Source organism: Cebus imitator, unplaced genomic scaffold (genome assembly GCF_001604975.1).
Source record: "Cebus imitator isolate Cc_AM_T3 unplaced genomic scaffold, Cebus_imitator-1.0 Scaffold73, whole genome shotgun sequence".
Taxonomy (NCBI): domain Eukaryota; kingdom Metazoa; phylum Chordata; class Mammalia; order Primates; family Cebidae; genus Cebus; species Cebus imitator.
Window position 1 is genome coordinate 3325202 of NW_016107388.1, and position 13845 is coordinate 3339046.

At 39.9% G+C, this 13845-nt stretch overlaps 1 protein-coding gene across 8 annotated transcripts in view; it reads right to left on the minus strand.

The window, feature by feature from the left end:
- The window catches only part of LOC108306691 (ST18 C2H2C-type zinc finger transcription factor), a 140950-nt gene that overhangs the window by 5002 nt on the left and 122103 nt on the right, over positions 1-13845 (minus strand). For all 8 annotated transcript variants that reach the window (XM_037739701.1, XM_037739699.1, XM_037739698.1 and 5 more), the window contains 3 exons: positions 13309-13530; positions 7309-7397; positions 664-767 (listed from right to left, as the gene is read on the minus strand). In XM_037739701.1, coding sequence (XP_037595629.1) covers positions 664-767; positions 7309-7397; positions 13309-13530 — 415 coding nt within the window. The remainder of the gene's footprint in view (positions 1-663; positions 768-7308; positions 7398-13308; positions 13531-13845) is intronic.

The window sequence follows — 13845 nt, forward strand, 5'->3', positions numbered from 1 at the left end:
AATCCTACATTTCAGAAGAGGAGAGAAGGGAAGGGGAGAAAGACACTCAGTCCCGTGCTCTTGTCTTATTCTTTCGCTGCTAACTTGTTGCAAGAGAGTTGTGATTCATGTTTTAAAAACCTTGGTCTGAACTGTTGATTTCCAGGGGTAGAGGCAGACATCAAGAAGAAGAATGCAGAAATGAGAAATTGCTTGTTTTTTTGGGTAAAGAATTTGCTCAAGAAAATGTTCAGTAAGCTCTGTTTCTAATAAACACTTGAGCATTCAGAGGTGTTCCAAAACCTTAAATGAAAAAGTTGCTATGTTGTACTTGAATTTTGAATAAAACTAAGGATTCTTACATTTTCATCACATTTTTTTTTCTAATGCACTACATGCTCTACCAGACTCTTTGATTATAGGCTGATCTGCCTTGTTTGATTATGAAAACTTTGATGCCACCAGAGCAAAACATGAGAAAGCTTGCCCACAGCTACTGAATAAATGATAACCTGGGATGATCCACCTATTCAGAATTTTACAATAATTATGGAATCTAGAAATACTCAGCATATTTAAGATATCAGTATATTTTCACAAAGGCTTTAAAAAGTTCATTTTGTTTCTACCAAAGGTTATGATTACATTAAGGATTGTGAATTACTTTTTTTTTTTTTTTTTTTCCTGGGTCTGAAGTTTCATCATATCTGCTTCAATTTTAAGGTTGGATTCATTCAGTTCCTTTATTTCTTCATCCAAATGTCTAATTTCTTCATCACTCTCTATTCCTGTAAAGAGTAAGACGGTTAACAAGTGAGTCATTTTATGTTTAATTTGTGATTTGCTAGTTGAAAACAAGACTTTCATTTGAAGTGCCTTTACCAAAACCATGCACATCCAGGATTCTGAAAAAGTGGATAAGAGGAGTTACAGATTTAATTTCTTGGTAAGAAAGAAAAGAGGGAGTAGAAAAGTGCCGCCATGGCATGGGGCTCAGTTATGTCCTATGGATGCTGCCAGATACATTTGTAAATGTGTCTTCAATTACATATCACCGCACCCTGCAGCAGGATTCGCTCCATCTGCCCTCCTCACATATGAAGACACCGGAGCCCCGGAGAGGTTAAATGAGGCCTCAGGAATCACCGACAGAAGTTAAATAACCTGCCCAAGTTCAAATTAAGAGGCAGAGCTGGGATTAAACCTCAAAGCCCTTGCATTCTCTTGTTCAAAATGCTGCAAGGACAGTTTTATGCTGAGTAACTAAATATCTGTTTAGTTGAGTTAGACCTTAGGACCCATGACTGCAGGCAGAGCTGGGGGCTTCTGGCAGGTGACTTAGAGTCCAGAGACACATTGGCAGGGTTCTCCACATGGATGAGGAAAATGTGATTTAGGGGAAAGAGCATCAACTTGGGAGTTTGATTCCCATTCTTGAACTTGGACAACTTCTAATCTTCTTCGTGCTTCGGTTTCCTCTTCTGTAAAACAGCATGATATCTACACTGTGAGAATGAATGCAATAAAACGTAGCACGCTAAACATGCCACAGGCTCTCAATGAATGGGGGTTATTTCCCATGATTACTTTGTAGAAGGAGTATGACTACATTTGAAAGCTTTTGAGGACCTGGGGAAGGTGGTCAATCTTCAGGGTGCCAGGAGCAGGACTGAAGTGAATTCCACTTTCCAGAAGAATGAGTCTGCACTAGAGTGACAATGAAGAGGGACACACGTGAAATTCCACACTGAGACTTCATAAGAGCCATTTCATGAAGGCCGGATAGAGGGTACTTGGCCTGACAATTGGTTTGAAAAAGATCTGGGCTCTTATACTTTCCTAGGGTGACTACTTTGGGAAGTCCTTCCTTGCCTCCTGAAGGCAAGTGCTCACGTTCTCTATGACCCTGCAATTTCTTCCTTAGGCACACACTCAGAACAAAAGGTTGTACACAGGAAACATGCATACGGTGTACACGGCAGTACTGCTCGCCAAAAGCACAGCTTGAAAGGAGGCCACATGCCCACCAAAAAATTAAGCCCAAAAGTTATATCACATACAGCATGATAAAACAGACGGCTATTCTGTAGATACTTACTGCTTTATTAACAGTAAGTACTAAATAAAGTGAGACATGCATGGACCAATGGTAAGAGTGTGTCGTAAGATTGATCTAACTCTGGGCTCTAAGAGTTAATGGAAAAAGGAAAACACACTAATATATAAAACCTAGGTATCTTAGTAGGTAGGCCAGTTCGAATGTGAGTCAACAGTATGACACAGCTACCAAGAAAACAACCAACAGTTACCCACGACCATACTCATAGAACTGTACTATCTGGGACTCGGGATTCATCATGCACTGGCCGGCTGTGTCTGGAGAATTGCATTGTATCTCGGAGCACCATATTTTACTGGATGGTGCATGGGTACAGGAATCATCTCTCAGACAATTGATGAGTAAGAACTGGGGAAGAAAGGACTGAAATATCTGGATTCTTAATGAAACAGGAATTTGGAGTGCTATCAGCGTGTGAAATTTTTCTGATTTGAGCAATTGAATATTTCTATTGCTATATATTTCTTTGCCATATTGTTTTTCTTTTCTGTCTTTTTGCAGTAAAATTCCACTTCAAAGAATGGCATTTTCTTACATAATATCTGGTGAGGCAGACAAAAACCAAGGAGACTCTTGTAAAACATGAAGTGCTCTAAAGGAAGCACACAGGGTGCTGGGAGGCCCTTCGCTGGAGAAGATGCACTCTTTTTAAGACTTTAAAGATCAGAAGGAGGCAGGCCTGTGAACAACCAGCCAGGAGCTGAGCATCCAAGAGGAGGGAGGAAGCCCAGAGCCCAGAGTGGGAAGGGAGTGGGTGCCCCATGGACAGCAAGAATGCGAGTGATGGATCTGAGCCATGGGGACCTCCTGGGAGCTTAGGTTTATTTCAAGTGTAACGGGAGCCAGGGAAGGGTTTTAGGTGGGGGAGGTGGGGTGATCACGCTGGTTTTCATAAACATAATTTGGAATTTTGAGTAGAGGATAGATTGGAGAAGAGTCAGAGGGGAAGCCAGGAGACCCGTGAGGAGGTGATTGCTGGAGTCCTGGCTGGGTGTAGGGAAGCGAGGTCAGGAGAAGGAGACAGACTTCAGGCTCTAATCTGTAGGCGGAATTTGCAGGACTTGTGAGGACTGGAGGTGGGGTGAGAGAAGTGAGGAATGGACTGTGTTGGCTTGTTTGTGCCAGAGCAGGTGGGTAACTGTAGAGCTATCTCTGTGATGAGGCAGACCGGGGGTCTGAAGCCTGCAGTAGAATAAATAAAAGTTCAATTTGACTAAGCTATGAGTGCTTGTGAGAAGACTGTTTAAGTGACAGCCTGGGTTCTTGGTTCTGGGATTTCTTTAGGATTATGTTTCCCCGAGGCCTAATGTTCCTGAAGACACCCCAGCCTCTTAATCAGATGGGGCCGTTTGGAAGATGCCTAATAACAAAAGATGCATGGAGCTTGTGAGGAAAGCTATGATCATAACATGAGATCTCAAAAAAAAACCCACATTATCATGTGATCTAATATGTAACAGGCTCCCCGCACATTCTCATAGAATTAATAAATGAAGGAACTAATGTTTTTATTATCATTTCTGGGATTTGGGGAGCTATTTTAGCCGAAGATCAAATTCAATCAATCCCTTTATAATTCTTCCTGTTCACATATCACTTCATCTGTTTCCATGGAGTTTCTTACCTGCCAAACTCCCCTCCATGCACACAGTGTTTAAGGACCTTTAGATTTCACTCTGTGCCTCCAAATATTAACTCATATAATCCTCATTTAACACCCATGAGGTAGAAACATTTATTACCTCAAAGTAAGGACGGGAAACCAAGGTACAAAGTAACTGGTACAGTGGAATTCAAACATGAACTCTCTGGTTCCAGAATGTGTTCTTTTAACCATGATAACGCTATCTTTACTCACAGGTGTTTAATCTGTTTCGGAAGTATCAGTAAAAAGTGTACGCTAATGTTTGCAGACACACTTCTAGTAAAATGTTGGACTAACTAGGTATTGCTGATGATCAAGAAAACCATATAAACTTTCCACTGGATATTTTACTTAACTGTTCAGGAACTTTGATTATTTATGCAATCCATCTATGTAAAAGCAAGAGCAATTGCTTTCTTTTCATTTAATAATTCTAATGTTTACTTGGTACTAATCTGGGTCTAATTTGTATAATTGGGGATTATGTCATATATTTTTTTTACATTCTGTATAATTATGCAAGTTATTTACATACTGTATAGATCAGGTATTCTCAACTTATAAGAGGCTTTAAGAACTATAGCTATATTTTTCATATTATACAAATGAAGCAATTCTATTATATTTCAAACAAATTCTATTATATTTCTTGAGTGAACTTTTATTTTTAAATTGGGTTCCCACACCAAAATTGTACTTTTTTATTTAGGGGAAAATGAATTAATGTAAATCTGGCTATTTAGTTACTAAAGAAGTGAGGAGAGTTAACGTCCAGAAAGAAATGATATATAACAGTGTTTAGGACACACAATTTTGTCACGTGGGAAGAGCTAGAAAGAACTCCTAAATGCAAGACTGTATATATAGATCAATCATCATGTCTTCTGCTTGTTCCTATGAAGCACAGAAGGACCAGCATTCTTTCTTACACAGATGGCCTAATTTTATTATCAAGGACTAGTAAAGGTCTTTAAAAAATAACATGGCATTTTAATTACAACAAGGATGGAGAACTAAGGATCAATTCTTCTAAAATTAATGTACACATTTTTTGGCATAGACCGTCCATGTTTGAACTGGTTTGTACGTAATATTCCCCTAAAATATTATCTAATTCAACTAATTGCATGAATGATTTGTATCTAGTTTAAACTAACACAGTATGCCAAAGTTAAAGCCAAATGCACTTTATATTTTATTGCAATTTGATTTGACGTTTTAAATGTCTGAAGATGTGTTGGTTTACACCTGCTTTAAAGATCATCCAGACAATTATTGTGGCCACACTTTAAGGTAAGGGACCACGAAACACAGTGTCCTTAGAGCAGACCTCCAAATTACTTTCGGTCCTTCTTGACCTTCAGTGAATCACTGACCTGAAATCAGGTGGGCTTTTTCTCATGCAAAGTCATTGTAGGTTCTTACGTTTCACAGAGCATCAGCCTCTACTTTCTTGGACTGTAAAACGTGTACTTTTCCAGTTAGTTACGTGTCCACCTAGAATGACTGCACCCTGACACTTGTCAATGGGTTTGAAAGCTCAGCTGAAGATGCTAGACATACAGGGAACCTTGGAAGTGCACACGCTCAGCCCTGCTGCTCCTGGGTCTCTGTGAAAGTCTGTAGTGGGTTCAGACAGACCAGCAATATGTGTGCTGGCCCCCTGCAAAACTCCATCATAATTTGATGTAATGCCACCAGGTCACTGTTTTGTTTTTATCTTTCTTAGGAGCAGCCTTGTAACTTATGTTCTGTTTGGAGTATGGATGGTATGGGTGTTCCCACAATGAGAACTCATAAGAAATATTTCCGTTATGCACTGGGTTCCAGAAGGAGTTGTGCTTTGAATTTCCTTACTACCCTGTGATTCACATGGCGATTATAGCTTTCTTTTGTGTTGGCTTCTAAAAGTTGAGGTCAAATTTGCAATCCTGACTTACCTAGCAAGAAATGGCCCTTTGCACACATGTCTTAGCGTCCTCAGGCTTGCTCTGTCTCATTCTTATCTTTAACTTTCCTTTGTCTCATTTTTAAATTAAATTTTAACTAGCATTTTTTTTTAAATTTCATGTAGCTTCACAGTCCTTATCCTTTACATACTGTTTGAAATAAGGTGATATATAAATACACAATAAATTGTCCTCATTTCACTGCAAATGTACTGAGAGGTATTTAAGGGGATATTTCCAAGGAGCAGTAAGAGCATCTGGGGGAAAGTTCTTTTACTGAGTATGTGAATGTCAGAAAGACTGGAGGAGGCACGCCTGTCCCCGCAGCCGGGGCGTTATTCCTCTGCATGTTCACTGCCCTCCTTCAGTGCCTAGCGATGAGGACCCACGGAGGGAGGGCAGCCCCCCAAGGACTGCTTTACATAAAGCAGTAGGAAGCTCGAGTGCTTTCCTCCCTTGGATACCACATATCTTCTTTTTAAAAATCACACACACAAATTAAAAAGATTGGGCAATGCTTTCAGAGAAAGTAACAACAGTGAAAGTCCCCAAAGTCATGTGCCAAAGGCGCCAGCAGATAAAGTCTCCAGAGCAAAAGAATCCCTCTGTCATTGTTTCTTAAATGCTTTGGAACGATCTTTGATGGAAACCAACACGGGAGCCAGATAATGCTGATTAGAAATCTCAAGAAAAGCATTCAAGAATCAATGGAAAATTGGATGTTCCAAACAGAGAACTCAGAAACAGTAACTCTGAACTTGGAGAGGGGATTGACATTAAGGAAATACCTAGGGAAATCTAGGCCTAGTTAAAGACATGGATGCTAAATCCAAACCTTCCAGAATCTCTGTAAAAATACCTTGCTGAACACAAAACACAATTGAAGCATTCAAATACAGATGCCAGAAGCTGCTTCCTGAAATTTTATAGTGGACTTATACCAGAAAAACACACACGTACACACACACACACACACACACACACACACACGTGAGAGAGACTGAAGGACACAACTTCCACCAGTGTATCAGTGTATCTCTGTTGTTGTTGCTTTGTTTAGAGATTTGATCTCTTGCTGTCGGCCAGGCTAGAAAGCAGTGGTGTTATTATACTATCTTACCTCACTACGGCAGCCTCAATCCTGGGATCCTGGGCTCTATAATCCTCCCAGCTCAGCTTCCAGAGTAACTGGGACTACAGGTGGGCTCCGCTACCCTGGGCTGATTTTTTTTTTATTTTGTAGAGATGGGGTCTGGCTGTGTTGTCCAGGCCGGTCACAAACTCCCGATCTCAAGCAATCCTCTTGCCTAGACCTCCCAACATACTGGGGTTACAGGCACGAGCCACCGTGTCCTGCCAATCACTAGAGTATCTTAATCTGTCATACCTCACTGCCTGACTCTCTCTGTTGGAGATCCTTCCTTAAGAAGAAGGAAGACACCAAAAAATTTGTTTTTAAACAAATTTATAATTTTAGTTCAAATCTGAGGAAATCTTTCTTCTTGTACATTAAAATTACACTTCCCACCTAGAGAATACTTTGACACATGGAACCCTTTGGAAAGCCAGCATCTACACCCTGGTGGAGGTGGTGGCAGCCAGCCCTGCACTCTTACCCCCAGTTGCTTTGAGCTTGATGGTCATGAGTTCTTCGGAAACCTTGCCCTTTTTGATAGCTTGTGCATTGAGAGGACATCCAGATAAGCTGTGAAAATAGAAATTGCACTAGTGTATGAAATGTATATGATTTCTTATAAAGCTTAAAACGTTTTATTCACAACCTACTATTCATGCTTTTGCTGCCGATGAATTACGTTATAACCCATAGCCTCTCTGTAGAGAGTAATGAATACATACCCATTCGAGCAAAGGCAAAAGGCCCTCAAATAATGTAAAATGTTTTGTTTTCTTTCCTTAAAGTACAAAGAGTTACTGCTGATACACAACTATTATTTAATTTATTTTGCTAAGTTGCCATTCTTCTGCATTCAAACATTATTTTGTTTAGTAGTGGTTTATTTTCCGCAAGTGTGAAATTATACATATATATTATCAGTAAGAACTGTTCTCAATTAGTCAAAATTCCATGAGTAGTAAAGCAGAATCTAGTTCTTCCTGCGTTTATATAAAGTGTTCCTTGATCATTATAGAATGGCTCAAATCAATAGAAGTCAAAATAACACCCTACCCCTCACCCCCATGGCAAAGTCAGTTTGGTTATGGAAAAGTTTCTGATCTCTTTCTTTAACTTTTAACACATTTTTTATTAAAAAAAAAAATCTCTTCCCTGGAAGGAGAATCAGAGGAGCTGCCACAAGTGTATTCAGAGGCAATCACCGCAGAGGCAGTCTGTTACGTTGCAGTGGTGTTTATAACGCTTTCCTTTTAGCCGTGGCACTCTTCAGCAAGGTTTTTTTCCCTTAATGTCATCTGTTTCATTTAAATTGCACCAGCAGGATAAATGACAACACTGAAGAAAACTTGTTTTCCATCGTTTATGATCAGATACTTTCGTTGTTCTGTGCAGCCATTAATTCTTTTGCAATCTTGCTGTGTTTTCGTAGAAACAATTTTTAGATCAAAACAATGACGATCACAGTCAGTCATTTAAAGTCTTTTTTTCTTACAGAAAGTTAGTTACAACTCATCTATAAAGCAATCATTTCACCCTGAAGCGTAGGACATTTGGAAAAGTGAAAAAAAATATATTTCCAAAGCAAAGCACTTAATAAATGTGTGCTTAATTACTGTATTTTTCAAGAATACTAAATTATTCTACACTAAGAGCCTATGAAATATAAAAAATAATAGACATATATTATTATATATGTAGAAAAGATTATGCAGTTTGCCTAATGTGATAAGCTATACATTTTTCTACACAAAAAAGAAAATAATGAAAAGCAAAAACTTGACTTGGAAATTGCATCTTCTATTTTTGGAAGTTTCTCACTGTCAATTGTGGCCTATTAAGGTTTTATTACCTTTTTTTATGGGGAGTTTGCACAAGTCTGTCTTCTTTTATGTCACATATTGCATTCTCAGAAAATAGTCATGAATATTTTTTTGGTAAACTGGATGTTTAAAGGTGACCTTTAGTAAGACCCTTTGTAACATAATGGATATTAATACCTCATTAGAACTTCTCTGATCCTCACCCTTAAAGGATCTACTCTGTTCAGACAACATGCCAGAAAACTTTCAGGGTGACGCAGTGTTGTGGAAATGTTAATGAAGCGTCCATCCATAATTACATGACTCAGAAGCAAAGAAGATAGTTATGAAAGAGACGCTTTGCTTCCAAAATGCCGCTTGATTTTGTATCTTCCAATGTAGATATTTCATATCTTCCAGGATATAAGATGAATCTTAAATTTTTTAAAAATGGGCAGGATAAACACTTTAAAAGTCCTTTTTCCTTTTGAAGGCAGGTTTTAAGAGGCGGAGGTACAAACTTCTGAATTTGGCTCCATATTGGAAAAGCAGAAATGGCTCATATGGTTTTGACCAAAATTGCCATTCTATTAAGACATATTAAGCCAATTTTTTTTTTTTTTTTGAGACAGTCTCGCTGTGTCACTCAGGCTGGAGTGCACTGGTACAGTCTTGGCTCACTGCAACCTCCACCTTCTGGGCTCAAGCAATTCTCCTGCATCAGTCCCCTGAGTAGCTGGGATTATAGGTGCACACCACTACACCTGGCTAAGTTTTGTATTTTTAGTAGAGACAGGGTTTCACCATATTGGCCAGGCTGGTCTCGAACTCCTGACATCAAGTGATCTGCCTGCCTCGGCCTCCCAAAGTGCTGGGATTACAGGCGTGAGCCACGGTGCCCAATTGCAATTTTAAATTATATCTTCATCTGCCTTCTTAAAGCAAAATGGCAGGCAATACAATGTATGCTGTGAACATAATTGCTTACAATATATTAATAAGCTTTCGTAAAATCACAAAGATATGGCATAGAACTAAATGAGTTCTATCGATCACAGAATTTCTGATTTTAAAGCTAAAAACATTCATAATAATGTGTGTGTGTGTGTGTTTTAACGTATCAGTTATCTTCTCAGATTGCTATTTTTTTCAAAGGGAAAATGTTATCATATAGAGATTTAAAGCAAGGTTTGAAGGTACTTATTATATAAATATAATATGGATAGAGTGTGTGGGTCAAATTGTTCTTAACCATCCAACAAAGTGTGTTTTGTAATTATTCTCATTTTGGTTGAGAAAACATCTATGCACTAGCACCTGTGACGCTTCAGCTTGGTGCCTGGTCCATGGCGAAGACCCATCATTAAACCTTAGGGGAAGCAGGATGACACAGGCTCTCGTGCCAACCCATATTCAAAGCAATTCCATAACTTCCCTGTGCTTGCTTCATCCTCTGTCAACTGAGGATAATTATAATACCTGTCGCTCACAGGGTTTTGTAAAGGTTTAAAGGAATAAACCATGCCAGTTACTTATAACAGCACTGTCTGTGCACGAGAACCCTGAATATGTGTCAGCTATTATCAGGTAACAAGTGATGGGAAAGAGTACGAACAACCTCAGAGATTTCAGATTCAAAATACGTAATGTATAAAAGCCTGTTGTGAGTTATAGTCCAAGTCATCTAAGTCATCCTGCATATGTACACATAGGCTTAATGTTATTTTCAGAAACAGGAAAGGAGATCATCTGTGTTGAACCCCTACTATATGCCAGGCATAAGCTAAGCGTTTTGTGATATTATTCCATTAAATTCTACACATAGGCTGGGTACAGTTACTCATACCTGTAATCCCAGCACTTTGGGAGGCCGAGCTGGGTGGGCCATTTGAGGCCAGGAGTTGGAGATCAGCCTGACCAACTTAGTGAAACCCTGTCTCTACTAAAAACACAAAATAAATAAATAAATAAATAAATAAATAGTTGTGTGTGGTGGTCCCAGCTACTTAGGAAGCTGAGGCAGGAGAATCACCTGAACCTGGGAGGCAGAGGTTACAGTGAGCTGAGATCGCATCACTGCACTCCAGCCTGGGTGACAGAGTGAGACTCTATCTCAAAAAAAAAAAAAAATCTACGCATAGAAAAGACAGAGAGTTCCATCTTACAGAGAATACCCCAAATTAAATATAGTCTCTTAAAACCACAAGAGAAATTCAATTTTGTTAAATTCTACACACAGAAAAGAAATAGTATTCCACCTTAAAGAGAATACACCAAATTAAATCCAATTTCTTAAATGTTTTAAATTGCAAGAGAAATTTTAAGAGTGCTGAAATCTGAATTACTCTTTTGTCTAAATTCTTCACTGCTTTCCGTATCCTAGAAAATAATACTTTGGATGTCGGATACAGTGGCTCACGCCTGTAATCCCAGCACTTTGGGAGGATGAGGCGAGTGGATCACCTGAGGTCAGGAGTTCGAGAGCAGCCTGGTCAACATGGCAAAACCCCATCTCTACTAAAACTACAAAAATTAGCATGGTATGGTGCCAAGCACCTGTAGTTCCAGCCACTTGGGAGGCTGAGGCAGAAAAAAATAGTAACTTGGCATTAATATTGTAGCCTATGTTTTTGAAATCAAAGTTTTCTTTTTCTTATTATAAAATGCATAATATGTAAACAGGCACATATGATGTGTATTTGCAGTTTATGAATATTCTTGGCTGGGCATGGTGACTCACACTTGTAATCCCAGTACTTTGGGAGGCTGAGGTGGGCGGATCAACTGAGGTCATGAGTTCCACACCAGCCTGACCAACATGGAGAAACCCCATCTCTACTAAAAATACAAACAATTAGCTGGGTGTAATGGCACATGCCTGTAATCCCCGCTACTCGGGAGGCTGAGGCAGGAGAATTGCTTGAACCCGGGAGGCAGAGGTTTCTGTGAGCTGAGATCACGACTGCACTCCAGTCTGGGCAAGAAGAGTGAAACTCCATCTCAAAAAAAAAAAAAAAATTCTATTTTTAGAGATGGGGTCTTGTTCTGTCACCAGGCTTGAGTACAGTGGAGCAATCATAGCTCACGGCAGCCTCAAACTCCTGGACTCAAGCGATCCTCCTATCTCGGCCTCCTGAGTAGCTGGGACCACAGGCATGTAGCGCCAGCAATAAGCACTGCTCATTTACCCACTTAACTGTTCGTGGGCACAAAAGTTGCTTCCAGTTTGGAGTTAGTAGAGCAACACTGCTCAGATGTGCTCAGACAGGTCTCTGGGTTCTAATATGCAAAGATCCTCTGGGCACGGATCTGACAGCTCATGGCTGGGTGCTGGGGCCATGTGCATCTGTTCATTTTCCAACTTGACTCTTTAACAGTAATTTGCTTCTGAAAGTGGCACTACCAGTTGCTCTCCCACCTACAGAGTATGAGAGCACCTGTTGCTCCGCATCCTCACCAAGCCTTGGCATCACCATTTAAAACTTCCTCACAATTCTTAAAGATAACTTCATTATTGCTAACTGAGCGATGTGCTCACCACAGCGCAGCATTACTATTTCATTAGCAGAATCAACATGGATGTTACTGAGGTCATTACAAGGAAGTCAAGTTGCTGTGCAGTTAGGCACACTTGATTTGTGACTGAGGTTCCTGAATACGAAACAGTAATTCAAACTTAGGATAAAACAATGTGTGCTATTGTGGATAGAGGTCTACATTTGAAAAGCATCAAAAAATAAACCACTTGAAAAAGTCAAGTTTTCTCCATAAACAGGTTTCACTGACTATTTAAATACCTTTACATAAGCAATTCCTGGAAGGCCCTATTTTCTGATCTCACCCGTATATATCTTTAGAACTGAGCAAAATGTCAAAATGCTCCGATTTTGCTTAATGTTTACACTGCTCACATATAAAACATCGATGGTTTCCTAAAGCTTCATTGGGTTTTAAACTAGCATCATGTACAGTGGTCCAAAAGATGATCAGGGACCCCACTGGCTGGAGAAATATGGAGGGAATCTTCTAGTCTTTTCCTTTAGGTGGAATGCAAACCAAAAAGCTGGACAAAGATCACCGCTGCCCAACAAAGGGCTTGGTGACACTCATGACACTCGCTGAGAGAGGAGCTCCGTCACTGAGAAACTGTGAAAGGGCTTCTAGATGTTGGGCACCCTGCTGCAGACTTCACAGTCACTGCGTCACTTTCTTTCTTGCTGCTGCAGGTGAGTCACATCTTCCTAGTAGCAAAATAACTACAATTCTGGCCCGAAATTGAGCCAGTCCATAAGACAGAGAGACCGCAATTAATGTGTAAAGTGAAAGTTTGCAATTACATAACATAATAGAGTAGATATGACCACTTGGAACTGAAGTAAACCATTAAAAGACTGAACTGTTAAAAAATAGCAGCCTAAGCAATATTTTAGAATACAAAAAAAAAAAAACCTGCACATTTTCTAGAGCACTTGAGACCTGTGTAGTGAATTTTCAGAAATACAGAAAATACCATTTTTCATTCTTCATGCTTATCCAATATGTATATGGCAAGACTTCATGTTATGACATCTCAAGTGCTACAGTGAGCAAGCTTTAGGGGGTTGTTCACAACCCTCTCCCCAAGGCAGCCTAGGTGACCACCGGTCACAAATGACAACAAAAAGACAAAAAACTCATGTTACCTTCGGTGGGTGACAAAAACATTATTTACATGGCCCAGCCCATTGCAGCCTGGCAAAGGACAATGTGGGAGCTCTTGCTTGTTCAGTTTCCAGGAGAGGGAGGTTCCATTGAGAGGATTCTCCTTCTGTCTCTTGGCAGCCAGGGGACAGCCAGAAGCTGTGCGATGTGACGTGTATTTACCTGATATGTGACCTTGGCCATCACACCCTATCACGGGACATCTAGGGAGAAAGCAGAGACATTACCAGCTGGAAAGAAGGCAGTGATAGTCCTACACTCTCCAGAGAACAAACATGCAATTACAGAGTTTTAATAAAAGATGCCACCACAACTAGCAAAACAGCATTGCATAAGTAGGCTCTGAGCTACGTGATTTTCATGCGTTATCTTGCTTAGTATTCATTGCAATCTATTGAGTGGAGAGTATTATTATCCCACTTTGTTGATGGGGAATAATGAGGCTTAGAGAGCTCGGGTAACTTGCCACTCATTTTACAAGAAGTGGAGTCAAGTTCATGCCCACACTTTTTAAGTCT